This window comes from Haemorhous mexicanus, chromosome 31 (assembly GCF_027477595.1).
Source record: "Haemorhous mexicanus isolate bHaeMex1 chromosome 31, bHaeMex1.pri, whole genome shotgun sequence".
In the NCBI taxonomy this organism is placed as follows: Eukaryota; Metazoa; Chordata; class Aves; order Passeriformes; family Fringillidae; genus Haemorhous; species Haemorhous mexicanus.
The window spans coordinates 3,206,296-3,222,406 of NC_082371.1; the positions used below are offsets into that span (position 1 = coordinate 3,206,296).

The window sequence follows — 16,111 nt, forward strand, 5'->3', positions numbered from 1 at the left end:
GCGCTGCCGCCCCCCGCCCCCGTCACGGCTGAGTCACGGCCTCCGCGGGGCTGGATTGGGAATTTTTGGGATCAAATCGTCCCCGCCTGGGCTGCTCAGACTCGGCCCCGAGGCGACAACGCGACACAAAAAGCCCCCGATGGATTTTTTTTTTTAGGGAATTTTTAGGGCTGGAGATGCACGTTGCAATCTCCAAAGCCACCCCCATTTCCCACGGATGGATTCCCGAGGGTGGGAAATTGGGAGCTGCAGCTCTCCAGCCCCAAAATCCCCCCAAAAAAGGCTCCTGGGACTGGCTGAGCTCAGAGTGGGGGGAGTTTGGGGTGAGCAAGATCCTCCCTGACCCCCTTCACTGTCCCAGAGCCCCTTCATCCTGCACCCCGACCTTCCCTGAGCCCCCCTCCTGCTGCATCCCTCCCCAATTTCCAGGGTGCCAACCCCAAAGCCTCACACTCTGTCAGGATCCAAGATCAGCATTTTCACCCCTCAGACTGGAAAAACAGCGATGGGAATCTGCACTGGGAAGGATTTAGAAATCCACCAGCTGAGAAGAAATTGTGACATTGATAGTTGGGAAAAAAAAAAAATCCTAAAAGAGGGGTGGAAGTGCAGGGCAAAGCTGGCAGGGGAGGAAATGGGAAGCACCAGGAATCCAGGCTGTGCCCTCCAGGGATCACAGGGGAGGGGACAAGGAGTGCCACAGCCTCAGGCACCCGGTGACTCATGTGCCACTGTCACCACAGAGCCCCCAGGGTGTTCTTGTGGATCATCAGAGGGAACAGGCTTGGCAGCAGGACAGAGAATGGCTCCTCTTGTCCTGAGAGCTCAAATCCAGCCCAAAACGTGGGAAAGGGATAAAAACAGGGATAAAATGGGAGGAAAGGGGAGAAAATCAGGGCTGACAAAGGATTGCAGTCATGGGGAAGAGAGGATGTCACTGGGAATGAAAGGAGAACACCAGGGATGAGGGGATAAAATGGGGTGACAGTGGATGCCTCCAGGGGAGAAGGGGATGATGATGATGATGGTGGTGGTGTCTTGGCTGCCCTGGCTGGGGGTGATCCTGGTGGTTTCCAGGACTGAGGAGCAGGGAAATGCCACCCTGGGGCTCTCTGCATCCAGACAGGAATCTCTGGATACTGGAGATTCTTCAGCCCCTTGGCTCGGCACCACAGGGAACCCCCACTGCCAGCCCTGACACCTAAATCCACTCACTCCAGCAGTCCACGGGGGGTTCTCCCCACATTTCTGCATGTGAAGGATCAGGAAGGAGTTCCATCCTTCCCTTCTATCCCATCCAGACCCAGGGCTCCCACCTGGCTGTAAGAAGATGAAGAGCTGAAGAAGGAAGGAAGCAGCAAATTCCCACTTCTGTGTCCCCCCACAAACTCCCAGCTCTTGGAGGCTCTGGCATTGCTCAGGGGCAGATTTTGAAGATCTCCCAGGGGAATGTTTGACTTTGGCACCAAAATATTCCACAGTCCAACCTCAGCTCCCTGGATTTGGGCAGCTCAAGAATGGGAATCCAGACATTCCTTGGAGCAGCTGAAGAGAGCACACTGTTCCAGGCTTACAGGCAGAGCAGGGATCAGAGCATGGCTCAGCTCTGCCCCAAATCCCTCCAGCTTGGTTCTTCCCAACAGTCCAAGCAGGGAAGAGATCTCAGTCCCAATCCAGAAACCCTTTTGGTTCCTAAATCCTTTATTTGCAGGTGGTTGGCCACTGCTTTCCATACAAAACCAACAAAATCCAGTAAAAAGGAGCTTGGGAAAGCTTCCAGGGGAAGAGAACCAGGAGGAGATGGGGAGAGGGAGGAAAATGAACACTATAAAAACAAATGGGGGGAAGAAATGGGGAGGGAAGGGAGGAGCAGGGGATGGCCCCCAGCCCTTTGCAGGAGTGGGAATGTTGATACCAAGGGCTGGGGAAGGACGGGGAGCAGAGAGTCCCCCCCCTCTCAGGGCAGGGGTCCCCGCAGGGGCCCTCGGGGGGGAACCCCAGGGGGTCTCTGGGCTGGTCGAGGGGGCAGAGGGACCCTCTGGTAGCCGTAGGGGGGGGGGCCTGGGGGGCCCGTTGTAGCCGTGGGGTGGCATCAGCGGGGGGGGGCCCGCGGAGCCCGTGGTGCGGCAGCGGCCCAGGGTGACCTGTGGGGTACAGGGGGGGGGTCAGTGCCAGGGGGAGAGGACAGAGCCCCCCAAAACCCCTGGAGGAATGTGATCCACCAGCCCAAACTTCCCTGCAAGTGCCCACTCCACCCCACCCACACCCAGGGGTGCCACATGCAGCAGGTGCCCCTGCCCCCAGCTTGGCAAACACTGCCCAGGATCAGGAATTGCTCCAAAAACGGGGGGCAGGGGGGGTCAGTGCCAGGGGGAGAGGACAGAGCCCCCCAAAACCCCTGGAGGAACACGATCCATCAGCCCAAACTTCCCTGCAAGTGCCCACCCCACCCACACCCAGCTTGGTGCCCCTGCCCCCAGCTTGGCAAACACTCCCCAGGATAAGGAATTGCTCCAAAAACAGGGGGCAGGGGGGGTCAGTGCCAGGGGGAGAGGACAGAGCCCCCCAAAACCCCTGGAGGAACATGATCCACCAGCCCAAACCCACCTCCCAAAATTTCCTGGCAGTGCCCACCCACCCAGGGTGGCCACACGCAGCAGGTGCCCCCTCCCAGCTTGGCAAACACTGCCCAGGATCAGGAATTTCTCCCCAAGACCCCCCTTGGGCACAAAGGGCATCCAGAACCACCCCAAATCTCCCCATGGGGGGGGTTGCAGGGTCCCAAATAGGAAATCCTGTGAAGACCCCAAAGTGGGGGGAGGGTGCCAGGTCCCCCAGGTTTGGGGAACCCCCAAATCCCCTCCTCCTCCTCCTCCTCCCCCAAAGCAGAGCCCCCCAAAGCAGACCCCACTCACCCATTGGAGATCCAAAATGTGGCCCCCGAGGGGGGAGCCCCATGGGGGGGGGTCCTGGGTGTGGCATTCCTGGGGGGGGCCGGGGGGGTGGCTGCCCTCCAGAGCCTGGTGGTCCTGGGTGGTGCTGCCCCATGCCAGGTGGGCCGTGGTGCACCTGCATGGGTGGCATTCCTAGGGGGAGGAGGGAGTTAGGGGAAGGAAGACCCCCCCCCCAGGAACCAAAATTCCAGCTGGGTCTGGAAATCATGGGTGCAGAGGGGGCTTCTGCTGCCATGAAGGGGTTAAAGAGAAGGGAACAGCAAGAGGAAAGGGCTTGGATGCAAGTGGGTGAGAAAAGAGATGGGACAGAGAGTGTGTGCAGCCCTGGGACAGAGAGGAATCCCCATCCCTGGAGAATTTGGACATGTTCCCAAAGCAATCCAAAGCTGGAGGCTGCCCTGCTCTGACTGGGGCAGCCAGGGTTCCCCCAAAGTTCCCTTTTCCCAATTATCCCATTAAAACAAATCCCACACAAATGATTCTTTCCTCCTGAGCCTGGTTCTCCCTGGTCAGGTGTAATTGGCTCTGCTCAGGCCCTGCAGCATCTGTTCCTGGCATGGCCAGAGCAGGATCACACAAAGCTCCCTAATTAGGGTGGCTCTGGAGCCACAGGATCAAACAAATCCCAGAGAATCACTAAACTGCACATTTCACAACATTTGTGCTTTTGAACACAGGGCTGAGCTGCAGACACAGCTCCTGCCCAGGACCACAGGGCCAAAATGTGGAGAGTTGGGGAAAAAAATGGTTGAATTTAATTATTAATGCTGAAATCAGCTCTTGCCTTCCTTCTCTGCATCACTGCCTCCCACACCTCCCTGCCCAGGTGCCTCCCAGACAGAACCACCCTTCTGAATTCCCCAGATCCTTCAGCAACCACAACCCCCACTCAGACTATATCTCACTATTTTGATAATTTTAAAAAAATTACTGGATGCCACGGGCTTAATTCTTTAAATGGAACAGTCAGTTAATTAGTTCTAATTCAGAAACGAAATGATTTCTGTTTGAAGTGTCACTGTCTAGCAGGAATTGAAATGTATGGAAAAGAGGGGAGGGGAGGGGAGGGGAGGGGAGGGGAGGGGAGGGGAGGGGAGGGGAGGGGAGGGAAGGGAAGGGAAGGGAAGGGAAGGGAAGGGAAGGGAAGGGAAGGGAAGGGAAGGGAAGGGAAGGGAAGGGAAGGGAAGGGAAGGGAAGGGAAGGGAAGGGAAGGGAAGGGAAGGGAAGGGAAGGGAAGGGAAGGGAAGGGAAGGGAAGGGAAGGGAAGGGAAGGGAAGGGAAGGGAAGGGAAGGGAAGGGAAGGGAAGGGAAGGGAAGGGAAGGGAAGGGAAGGGAAGGGAAGGGAAGGGAAGGGAAGGGAAGGGAAGGGAAGGGAAGGGAAGGGAAGGGAAGGGAAGGGAAGGGAAGGGAAGGGAAGGGAAGGGAAGGGAAGGGAAGGGAAGGGAAGGGAAGGGAAGGGAAGGGAAGGGAAGGGAAGGGAAGGGAAGGGAAGGGAAGGGAAGGGAAGGGAAGGGAAGGGAAGGGAAGGGAAGGGAAGGGAAGGGAAGGGAAGGGAAGGGAAGGGAAGGGAAGGGAAGGGAAGGGAAGGGAAGGGAAGGGAAGGGAAGGGAAGGGAAGGGAAGGGAAGGGAAGGGAGAAAATGAGAGGGAAAGGGAAAAGGAAAGGGAAAAGGAAAGGGAAAAGGAAAGGGAAAAGGAAAGGGAAAAGGAAAAGAAAGACAAGAAGAGGAGGACCCCCGTCCCTTGCAGCCCCGTACCTGGGTGGTGCATCCCTCCTGGCGGGAAGGGGTGGGGGTGAGGGGGGTGTCCCCCAGCAGGGGCAGCCCCCGAGGGTGGCCCGGGGGCTCCGGCGCCCGGTGGCATCGGCGGGGGGGGCATGGCCGGGGGCATCCCGGGGGGCAGCGCCCCGGGCGGCGGCACCGGCGGCGGGAAGGAGCCGGGGGGAGGCAGGCCTGCAACACAACAGCAAACTTCTGTGAAAGCAACCCCAAAACCATGCAGGCAGGGGCTGAGAGCTCACTGCTCTCCAGAGGAAGGTAAAAAGCCATGAATTCCCTATTCACCCCTCAAACAAAACTGCTGACAGCCACAGGAGCCTTGGGTACAGGAGCCATGTGTGGATAAGGGCCTGCAAATGGGACAGATACAGCCAGGGCCATTCCCACATGGTGAAACTTCTCTTGGTCTCTTTTTAGCACTCAGTATCTTTCCTGTATTCTTTAGTACAGTACAGCATTCTTTCTGCATTCTAAATTCTATATTCAACTATATATTCCATATAGAACATATCCTATATATTCTATGTTCTATTAATTATGATCTTTTTAGCATCCAGTATCTTTTCTGTATTCTTTAGTACAGTACAGCATTCTTTCTGTATTCTAAATTCTGTATTCAACTATATATTCCATATAGAATATATTCTATATATTCCATATAGAATGTATTCTATATATTCTCTGTTCTAGTCATTATTTTTTTTTAGCATTCAGTATCTTTTCTGTATTCTTCAGTATAGTATTTTTAGTATAGTATAATATATTTTATATATTCCAAATTCTGTATTCAACTATATATTCTATATAAAATAGATATTTTATATAGAATATATATTCTATATAAAATAGATATTTTATATAGAATATATATTCTATATTCTATTCATCATTATCTTTTTAGCATTCAGTATTTTTCTGTACTTAGCACAGTATTTCAATATATTCTAAATTCTGTATTCAACTATATTGTATACAGAATACATTCTATATGTTCTGTATTCCATTCATTATTCTCTTTTTAGCATTCAGTATCTTCTCTATATTCTTAAGTATTTTTAATATACTCTAAATTCGGTGTTCAGCTATATATTCGATATAGAATATATTTTATATAGTCTATATTCAATGATATTCAATAATATGATTGATAGATGATATATGACATGATAATGACACAACTATGACATATGATATGATATATGACACGATATATGATATAGTATGATATATGATATTATATATGATATATGATATTATATATGATATGATAATGACACTATTATGACACAATATATTATATGATGTGATATATGATATATTCTTATATATATGATATGATATACGATATGATATAGTATGAGATATTATATGAGATATGATATAGTATGATGATATATGATATAGTATGATATGATATATGATATGATATATGATAATGACACAATTATGACATGATATATTATATTATACAATATATTATATATTATATATGATTTATGATATGATATACAATATATGATATACGATATGATGTAGTATATGAGATATGATATACGATATTATATATGAGATATATATGATATAGTATGATATGATATGATATAGTATTATATATGATATGATATATGATATATGATATATGATATACGATATGATATAGTATGATATATGATATGAGATATATTATATTATATACAATATATGATATTATATATGATATATGAGATGGCATATGATATATGATATAGTATATGATATAGTATTATATGATATATATGATATATGATATGATATATGATTTATATGATATACGATATATGATATACGATATGATATAGTATGATTTGATATGTGATATGAGATATGATATATGATACATTATCTATATTATATACAATATATGATGATATATGACATAGTATGATATATGATATGATATATGATATGATAGATATGATATGATAGATATGATATATATGATATGATATATGATGTATATATGATATATGATGTATATGATATGATATGATATATTAGGTGATATATGAGATGATATATGATATGATATATGATACATGATATGAGATATATGATATGAGATATGATATGAGATATATGATATGAGATGATATATGAGATGATATATGAGATGATATATGAGATGATATATGAGATGATATATGAGATGATATATGAGATATGATATGAGATATGATATGAGATATGATATGAGATATGATATGAGATATGAGATATGATATGAGATATGATATGAGATATGATATGAGATATGATATGAGATATGAGATATGATATGAGATATGATATGAGATATGATATGAGATATGATATGAGATATGATATGAGATATGATATGAGATATGATATGAGATATGATATATGATATGATATATGATATGAGATATGATATGAGATGTGATATGAGATATGATATATGATATGAGATATGATATGAGATATGATATGAGATATGATATCCTTCTGAGAACACGGAGTCAGACACATCATTCCTCCCTTCACCGAGGCACCCCTGAAAACACAACCAGGATTCCAGAACCGGGCTGGTGCCAGCACCTCCCACCTGTGTGTCACCCACCTGGCGGGGTGACGCCCGGCCCCAGCGCGGTGACCACGGGCGCGGGCACGGAGGGCGGCGGCGGCGCGTCGGCGAAGAGCTGGTGGGGCCGGTCGGCCTGGGACAGGGGGTTCTGCGCCGCCAGCAGCCGCTCGGCCGCCGAGCCGTGCCGCTCGCCCTTGGAGTCCTTCTTGAAGGCGTAGGACACGGTGATGGGCCGGTTGCACAGGTACTGCCCGTTCATGGCCTCGATGGCCGCGTCCGAGGCGTCGAAGCTGGCGAAGTTGATGAAGGCGTAACCCTTGGAGTTGCCCGTGTCGGGGTCCCTCATGATCTTGGGGGTCTGCAGGATGACCCCGAAGGCGCTGAAGGTGTCGTAGAGCAGCTTCTCGTCGATCTCGGGGTCCAGGTTGCCGATGAAGATGTTGGCGCCCACGTCCAGGTTCTTGTTGTGGGCCGAGGCCTTGTTGACCCGGATGGGTTTGCCGTAGAGCTTGATCATGTTCATGATCTTGATGGCGTAGTCGGCGTCCTCCTCGCTCAGGAACTCCACGAAGCCGTAGCCTGGGGGACCCCAAAGGGGCTCAACACACCTCAAAGGGATTTTAAGGGACCCCAAAAGGATTTCGGGACAGAAATCCTGGACCCCAAAAGGATTTCAGGACAGAAATCCTGGACCCCAAAAGGATTTCAGGAAAAAAATCCTGGACAGAAATCCTGGACCCCAAAAGGATTTCAGGAGAGAAATCCTGGAGAGAAATCCTAGACCCCAAAAGGATTTCAGGAGAGAAATCTTGGACCCCAAAAGGATTTCAGGAAAAAAATCCTGGACAGAAATCCTGGACCTCAAAAGGATTTCAGGAGAGAAATCCTGGACCCCAAAAGGATTTCAGGACAGAAATCCTGGACAGAAATCCTGAACCCCAAAAGGATTTCAGGAGAGAAATCGTGGACAGAAATCCTTAACCCCAAAAGGATTTCTGGAGAGAAATCATGGACAGAAATCCTGAACCCCAAAAGGATTTCAGGAGAGAAATCGTGGACAGAAATCCTTAACCCCAAAAGGATTTCAGGACAGAAATCCTGGACAGAAATCCTGAACCCCAAAAGGATTTCAGGACAGAAATCCTGGACAGAAATCCTGAACCCCAAAAGGATTTCAGGAGAGAAATCCTGGACAGAAATCCTGAACCCCAAAAGGATTTCAGGACAGAAATCCGAAATCTTGGACAGAAATCCAAAAGATTTTAGGACAGAAATCCTGGACCTCAAAAGATTTCAGGACAGAAATCCTGGAGAGAAATCCAAAAGATTTCAGGACAGAATGCCCCCACACCCCACCCACACTGATTTAAAACCCCAGATCATTAAAAACCCCATTTAATTATTCACTGAAAACCCCCTGATTTTATTTTAATACCACCTAATACTTGATTTAATCCCCACTTTATTTAAACCACGGCACCCTCATGTAGGAATGTGCCCTTCCCATTGATGGAGTGGCTCAAAAATTCTTTTTCTGCTAAAAAAAGGGAAAAAAAGCCCAGAAGTTTCTCTCCTCAAGTTGGTAAAAAAACACCTCATAAGACTTTTAAGATTTCACCCCAGACTTAGGGCTGCTAATTAGACAGAAACCAAAAAATCCCACCTAAGTAATTCACTAAAAAAAGAAGAGAACAAAGGAAATAATTGTTTTTGTGGAGTGTTTAGCAAGAGCAAGAACCTCTTACCCTTAGCTCAGGTTTTCCTCTGTAAGAGCTTTGTTATTTTGCCTTTTTTAAACCTTTATTCTGTTTCCAACACTACCTCAAAAGCCACCCCGTTAATTTTATGCAGCACAGCTATCTCAGGTGTGACAGCTTCTGAGAGCTCATAAGACCCAGTTGAAGAGAAACTCACTCCCGAGGGACAGAGGATGATCCCCCCTCTCCCACACCCCCATCCCACCCCCAGCTCGGTGGTTTTGGGGCTCCCTCACCCTGGTGCTGGCCCGTGACCCGGTCCTTGGGCATGTGCGTGTTGACCACCGGCCCGGCCTGCAGGAACAGCTCCCAGAGCAGGGGCTCGCTGACCTTCTCGTCCAGGCCCCCCACGTACACCGTGGCATCTGCGAGCAACCGAGATCAGAGCCGGCACCCCCACGAACCCGAACTCCCCTTCCCCATCAGCCCATAATCCACGAGGCCGCCCCCAGCCCCTCTTTTTCCTTCGGGAAAAATAAAACCACAGCCCACCGCAACTCCAGAGCTCCCCCAGCGCCTCTCTCCGTGTCCCAAGGGGCCCAAAATCCCCTCCAGCCCCTTCCAGGATACACCAAGGACCCCTCATCCCCCTCAGAACGCCCCTAATGTACCCACAGCACCCCCGCGCTCCCTTGGCGCGCCCAAGGCCTCCCCAGCACCCCCGCCGTGTCCTCCCGAGTGCCCACAGCGCTCCCCCAGTCCCGCCGTGCCCCCGGTGCCGCCGGGCCCGTCCCGCCGCTCCCACCCTGGTTCCTCTCCGAAATCGGCCCCGCCGCCATCTTGTCCCGCTCCGCGCGCGAGGCGCCGCACGCACGCACGCACGCGCGTGACGTCAGCGCGCAAGCACGGCGTCAGCGGGACGGGCCGGAAGCGGCGCCGTGAGGGGAAGGCGCGGCCGCCATCTTGGGTGTGGGCGGGGACCACTGCCCTTCCTTCTGTCGCGACATGGACCTTCTGTCGCGACATGGCCTTTCTTTCGCGACATGGCCCTCGCGGCCAGGAGGGCCCTCAGTGCCGGAGGTCCCAGATCTGGGCTCCTGCAGCGTCCCCATCCCATCCCCATTCCGGTCCCCATCCCCATTCCAGTCCCCATCCCTGAGCTCCTGGAGCCTCATGGAGGCAGCACAAATTTAATGGAAAACCGAGACCCCGCAGCGTCCGTCCAGCATCGGGGACACCTCGGGAGCCGCCGCTCCGCCCTTCCCGGCAGTGCCAAGCGCCCAGAGGTAGCCGGGGGCAGCTGTGGGGAGCGGCCGGAGGCACAGGACTGTTCAGAGCCCCCAAGGCCCGAGCGATCCTGGGGTGGGCTCAGGTGTCCTCGGGCTCTCAGTGGGGTCTCCGCAGGTTCCAGGCACGGAGCCGCTCCTGGAGCAGCTGCAGCTCCTCAGCCAGCCCGGCCAGGGATGGGGCCAAGCGCCCACGCTGCAGGGAGAGCACAGGGCAGGGGACAGGGACGGGAACAGGGGGACAGAACATGGGTGGAGTGTTCATCATGGGAGAGGGACACGGGGATGGTAACACGGGGCAGAATGTGCAGTGCAGGACAGGGACAGGGTAGGATGGACATGGGATGGACATGGGATGGACATGGGATCTGTCTGTCCATCCATCCATCCATCCATCCATCCATCCATCCATCCATCATCCATCCATCCATCCATCCATCCATCATCCATCCATCCATCCATCCATCATCCATCCATCCATCCATCCATTCCTCCATCCATCCATCCATCCATCCATCCATCCATCCATCCATCCATTCCTCCATCCATCCATCCATCCATCCATCCATCCATCCATCCATCCATCCATCATCCATCCATCCATCCATCCATCCATCATCCATCCATCCATCCATCCATCCATCATCCATCCATCCATCCATCCATCCATCCATCCATCCATCCATTCCTCCATCCATCCATCCATCCATCCATCCATCCATCCATCCATCCATCCATCCATCCATCCATCCATCCATCCATCCATCCATTCCTCCATCCATCCATCCATCCATCCATCCATCCATCCATCCATCCATCCATCCATCCATCCATCCACACAAATCCATCCTCACCCCCAGCCCAAACATCAGGACAAGGCCTGGACCCCCCAAACCAGGACCCCCAGCCCCCCCGTGCCTCAGTTTCCCCGTACCTGTTCCTGGGGCAGCCCCCTGAGGTAGCAGCGGTGCCAGAGCCGCACGCAGGGCCCGGCGGTGCAGGGCAGCAGCAGCCCCGGGGGGGGCTGGCGTGTCCCCAAGAGCCCCCCCTGTGTCCCCTGGCTGCCTGGGGGGGACCCCCGGAGTGGGGGGCGCGGGGGGGGGCGGCTCCACCAGGGCAGGGGGTGGGGGCACAAGGAGCCCTTAGCCAGAGTCAGCACCAGCCTGGGCCCCCCCCACGGGCAGGGCTCTGCGGGCTGGGGAAGGAGCAAAATTAGGATTAGGAGAAATTAGGGTCAAACAAAAAGGGGGGAAAAAAATCCCCTTTTTGGGATTTTCCTGTGAAGGGAAAACGGGAGGAAAAATGGGGTGAAAAAATAGGAATAAAAGGGGCTGAAAGAAAGAGGAAATGAGGGGAAATAATAGGGATTGAGGGAAAAAGGGAGGGTGCAGCCCCCCCCAGGCCAGTTCCACTCACCGTGCCCGAGATCAGGGACCCAGCAGGGCCCGGGGGTCCCGCGGGGTTCCGGAACTGCTCCCGCTGCTGCCGGGTGTAGCGCCGGCCCCAGGCCCACACCGGGGGGAAGCTGCAGGGGTGGGGGTCTCCCCTGGGCCCCCCGGGGTCCTGCCAGCCCCCCATGGGCCGGTAGGTCTGGCTGGGGAGCCGGGGCTGTGGGGGAAGGGTTGGGAAATCAGTCCCCTGTTTGGGATGGGGAAACTGAGGCACGGAGGGGGAGAAGAAAGGGTAAAATGGGAGATCTGGGGGTGCCCGTGCCCAGTTTGGAATGGGGATGGAGAAGCTGAGCGTGAGGAGAAGGAGGGGTGGAATGGGAGGGTTTGGGGGTGCAGCATTGCTCCCCGGCCCTCACCAGGCTGCTGTGGCCCCGCTGGCGCTGGCAGCTGAAGCGGAAAGTGCTGAAGTAGGGGCTGAAGCTGCTGTCGTGGAGCGCCAGCAGAAAAGCCTCGGTGAAGCCAAAATCCGCCGGGAATTGCCACAGCAGCTGCCACGTGCAGTCCAGGAAGAGCAGGAACACTGGAGCCTGGGGGGGAAATACAGGATGGGGTGGTCTCACCTGCTCGCAGGGTTGGGGTTAGGGACAGGAGTGGGGGTCTCACCTCCTCCCGGGGGCTGTCCTGGCACAGCAGCCCCAGGCGGCGTGGGAAGGGGTGCCCGGCTGCCACCCACTCCCGCTGCACCAGGCTCTGGAAGCCGGGCAGGGAGCGGGCGTGGGGGTCCCCCAGGAGCTGCACCAGAGAGGCCAGGAGGCAGTTCAGGTCCCGGTCTGAGGGTTCTGTGGGGACAAAGTGGTGAGGGGGGTTCCCTTTGCAGCCCCCTCCCAGCCTTTTCCAGCCCCCACCTTGCAGGACCACGGAGCAGCGCTTCCCTGCCAGCAGCGACGCCACCTCCACTGCTTTTCTCAGGCAGGAGCTGGGGGGCAAAAGCAGGGGTTCAGGGCACCCCAAAATGTCACAGTCACCCGTTTGGGTGGCTCATGCACCCACCACAATGCCCCCATCACCCCACGGTGCCAGGTGGGCTGGGGGGGACATTCCACCGTGGGATTTAGGGTGACTTTTCCCCAAAATACCTCCCTACACCCCAAAGTCCCCCTTGTCCCCTGCTCACCGGACGTGGTCCAGCCAGCGTGTCCCCTCCAGGGCCGAGAGCCACTTCTCCTCTGCCACTGCACCTGCATCCCACGGGATGGGGTTTCAGAGGGGGGGAAGCCCAGCCCCCCCCGGGGGGTTAGGGGGTCCCCAGGGTCCTCCTGGTGCCACTCACCTGGCAGGCAGAGCTCCCGCAGCCTCAGGTGGGCGAGCTGGATGTCGGCCAGCGTGGGCAGCTCGGCCGTGTCGGCCAACACGCAGGGGCCACGGCCCCCCAGCAGCAGCTCCTCCAGGCACCTGGGGGGCACAGGGAGCCCCAGGTGGTGCCAGCCCGGGGGCACAGGGAGCCCCAGGTGGGGCCAGCCCGGGGGCACAGGGAGCCCCAGGTGGGGCCAGCCCGGGGGCACACCCTCAGCCCCTCACCCCAAATCCCCTGGCACCCACCTCACGTCCTCACTGCCCGGTTCTGAGGCTGGGTGAAAGCTGGCAGCTCTCAGCAGGTCCCCCCCAGCCGGGTGGTGCCAGCACAGGCGCTGCAAGAGAAACGGGGTGACACCCCCACATCCCCCCCTCTCCAGTGCCCCCCACCCCGCCAGGGCCTGCCCAGGCACTCACAGGCACCCGTCGCTCCTGGAAGTGGGCAAAGGTTCGCTTGAGGTCGTGGTCCAGAAGCCCACTGGGCACCCAGAGGTACTGGGGGAGGCTGTGGGAAGGTGGGACACGGGCTGGGGTCCCGCAGGTCTCGGGTGCCGTTCGCAGGGGCTCAGACAGCGCTGGGGGCTGTACCTCGGGGCCATGTCGAAGCGCTCATTGACAGCGCTCACCCTCCAGCCCGCAGCGCCCAGACGCTGCAGCTCCTCCTCCCAGTCCCGCAGGCTCTCGAAGAGCAGCGTGGTGGACGAGCCATCCTCCTCATCCTCCTCATCCTCCTCCTCCTCCTCTGGCGGGGCTTCGCCAGGGCTGGCCCAGCCATCGGCAGCATCCCCCAGCCACGCAGCCGCCTCCCGAGCCTGTGCGATGGCATTGGCCACCTGCGAGGGCAGCCAGGGCTGGGCTGTGAGGTGGGAGCCCCCCGGGCGTCCTCGGAACCGCGGGGTACCCCCGAGCTGGGGCGCAGCTTCTGCCCCTCCCTGGCGTACCCGGAACGCCTGCGGAGCCAAGCCGTTCTCGGGGAAGCAGAAGTGGAGCAGGCGGAAATCCCGGCAGAACACGGCGAGCTCCTCCGGGATGAACTTGAGGGTGGAGGCGGCCGTCAGCACCTTGGGCTTGGAGAAGCTGCTGGCTGGGGTCGGGGGGATGTGGCTGTCAGGGCCAGCTGAGCCCCCAGACCCGCCCAGCTCATCCCTCGTGTCCCCCGGTGTCACCAGTACCTGCCACCAGTTTGTGGATGCAGGGCAGGGCCACCTCGTCCTCGGAGTGGAGGAGGCCACGGGAGCCGGGAGCCTGCGGGAGAGTGGGGAGGGCTGGAGACTGCCCCGGAGTGTCCCCCGATCCCAGGAGGGGCGCTGGGGATGGATCTGGGCGTGGGACCTATGTCCCTTGTCCCCCGCTATGTCCTGCAGTGAGGAGTTCCCAGGGTGAACGTGGTGGGTTCTGCAGCCAAGGAGCCGGGATGGGATGGGATGGGATGCAGGAGTGCGGTGGTCTGGGACTGAGCCGAGGGTCGGGGTGCGGTGGGATGGGATCGGGATGCGCCGGGATGGGGTCGGGATGCGCTGGGATGGGGTCGCGCCGGGGCAGGGATCCCCCCGGGCAGGCGGAGCGCGGCCCCGCGGTCCCGTTCCCGGCCCCGCTGTTGCCGCTGTTCCCGTCGCACCTGGCCGGGCAGGAAGGCGAGGCGGTGGTTGGTGCAGAGCAGCGTCCCCGGGACGGAGCCGCCGCCGTTCCCGCGGCGCTGCCGGGCGCCCGCCGCCTCCTCGAGCACCCGCTCCCCTGCGGGGACCGACACTGGGTGCGGGGCTCCGAGCGCCCCGAGCCTCCCCAAAACCCCCGGCCCCCGGCCCCGGCCCTACCTGGGAGCCCGGGGAAGGTCGGGCGGCGGCCGCCCGGGGCCCCGCTCATGGCGCAGGGACTTTGGCCGGGCGGGCCCCGAGCGCCGGGGCCGGAGCGGCCCGGGAAAGAGCCCCGAGCGCCCGGCCCGGCTCCGGCATCCCGCCCTCCACTCCGGCATCCCGCCCTCCCCTGGCATCCGTGCCCCGGCATCCCGCCCCTCGGGGCCCGGGATTGCATTCATCCCGACCCCTCGGATCCCGGCATTCCGCCCCGCGCCGTCCCGGTACCGGCGGTGGGAAAGGGGGGGAGCCCGGGGCCGGGAGCTCCGCAGGCGGACCGGGGCGGGGGGCGGCCTGAGGGACCCCCAGAAGTTCAGCGTTGGGGTGGGGGTACAGACCCGGCGACCCCGTCAGGGACGGGCGGTTCTGGGGTCCCGCAAGCGCTGCCCCGTGCGGGGGAACCCCCAAACCCCGTCGGCAGCGGTGCGGGAGGGGGCCCGGGGCCCCTCCGGGCACACGGCGGGAGAAGCTGCTCGGTGACTCACGGCAGAAGCACGGAGCCTTCTCCTCCCAGCCCAGCGCCGGCTCCCAAGCCAGGCGGGCCCCGTCCCTGCCTCGCCGAGCCCCCCACCCCACAGCGGGCAGCAGGTGGATGGTGGTCCCGGAGCTACCTGTGCCAGCCCTCGGTGCCACGAGAGCTCCGGGCACCCCAAAGCCCGAGGCAGCCGAGGTGGCAGGATAAATCCTGACACAAGCCAGGCACACGGAAACCCCAGCTCCAGCTCTGATTCCTGGTGTATTTCCCCCCAAACTTTTGGGGCAATCCCAGCTTTGGAGGCTGCAGGTCGTGCACCCCAATTTTCCTCCTGCAGCAGGAGCACCTGGCAGAGGTTCCCGGGGGCTCGGAGAAGCTTTTGGCTCTGGCACCTGGCAGATGAGAGGAATTTCCTGGAGGCTTTGAGCCCGGAGCTGCTCCAGGCCAGGACGGGGTCAGTTGGGGCCATGGCAGGAGGGAAGATCCTGGAGGAAAATCATCAGAGATGGAGCTGGGCACGGAGTGTCCACCCACAAGGCCGGGAGGAAGGAAAAACAGGGAGCTGGGAGAGAAAATCCCAGTGCCAGAAATCCCATGGGAAACTGGGGGTCCCATCTTCCATGATCCATGTCCAACCACCCCCAAACCTCTTTTTCATTTAAAGCTTCAGCATCCACATGGCCCATGCTGGGTTTTATCCCTAATTTTGTCCTGAGACTCAGGTACCAAAGGGAGCCCTGGGAT

The 16,111-nt window shown here is 56.0% G+C and overlaps 2 protein-coding genes across 3 annotated transcripts; both read right to left on the reverse strand.

The window, feature by feature from the left end:
• Positions 1–1,810: 1,810 nt before the first annotated feature.
• SF3B4 (splicing factor 3b subunit 4) lies at positions 1,811–9,955 on the reverse strand. Its single transcript, XM_059871311.1, is given in 8 exon segments — positions 1,811–2,059; positions 2,061–2,108; positions 2,110–2,144; positions 2,916–3,086; positions 4,711–4,905; positions 7,349–7,891; positions 9,306–9,434; positions 9,815–9,955. Coding segments are annotated over 8 exon segments (1,257 nt in total). The 5' UTR covers positions 9,849–9,955; the 3' UTR covers positions 1,811–1,957.
• A 230-nt stretch (positions 9,956–10,185) lies between these two features.
• On the reverse strand, positions 10,186–15,428 carry MTMR11 (myotubularin related protein 11). Of its 2 annotated transcripts, none has more exons than XM_059871310.1 (15): positions 14,854–15,428; positions 14,658–14,773; positions 14,212–14,284; positions 13,981–14,123; positions 13,628–13,851; positions 13,457–13,544; positions 13,286–13,374; positions 13,017–13,138; positions 12,861–12,924; positions 12,592–12,662; positions 12,350–12,525; positions 12,103–12,273; positions 11,712–11,903; positions 11,230–11,490; positions 10,186–10,491 (listed from the first exon to the last, which is right to left on the reverse strand). In XM_059871310.1, exons 1-15 carry the CDS (start codon positions 15,068–15,070, stop codon positions 10,396–10,398), a joined length of 2,103 nt encoding a protein of 700 aa, XP_059727293.1. In that variant the 5' UTR covers positions 15,071–15,428; the 3' UTR covers positions 10,186–10,395. The 2 variants fall into 2 exon arrangements, with proteins under 2 accessions (XP_059727293.1, XP_059727292.1); XM_059871309.1 differs by having other exon boundaries at positions 13,628–13,872; positions 14,854–15,416.
• Positions 15,429–16,111: the final 683 nt, after the last annotated feature.

Coding starts and splice junctions, on each gene's coding strand:
- MTMR11 (XM_059871309.1), bottom strand. CDS start 15,070: ATGCAATCCCGGGCCCCGAGGGGCGGGATGCCGGGGCACGGATGCCAG. Junction 12,663..12,860: donor CGCTGGCTGGACCACGTCCG/GTGAGCAGGGGA, acceptor TTTGCCCCCCAG/CTCCTGCCTGAGAAAAGCAG. Junction 12,274..12,349: donor AGGACAGCCCCCGGGAGGAG/GTGAGACCCCCA, acceptor TTTCCCCCCCAG/GCTCCAGTGTTCCTGCTCTT.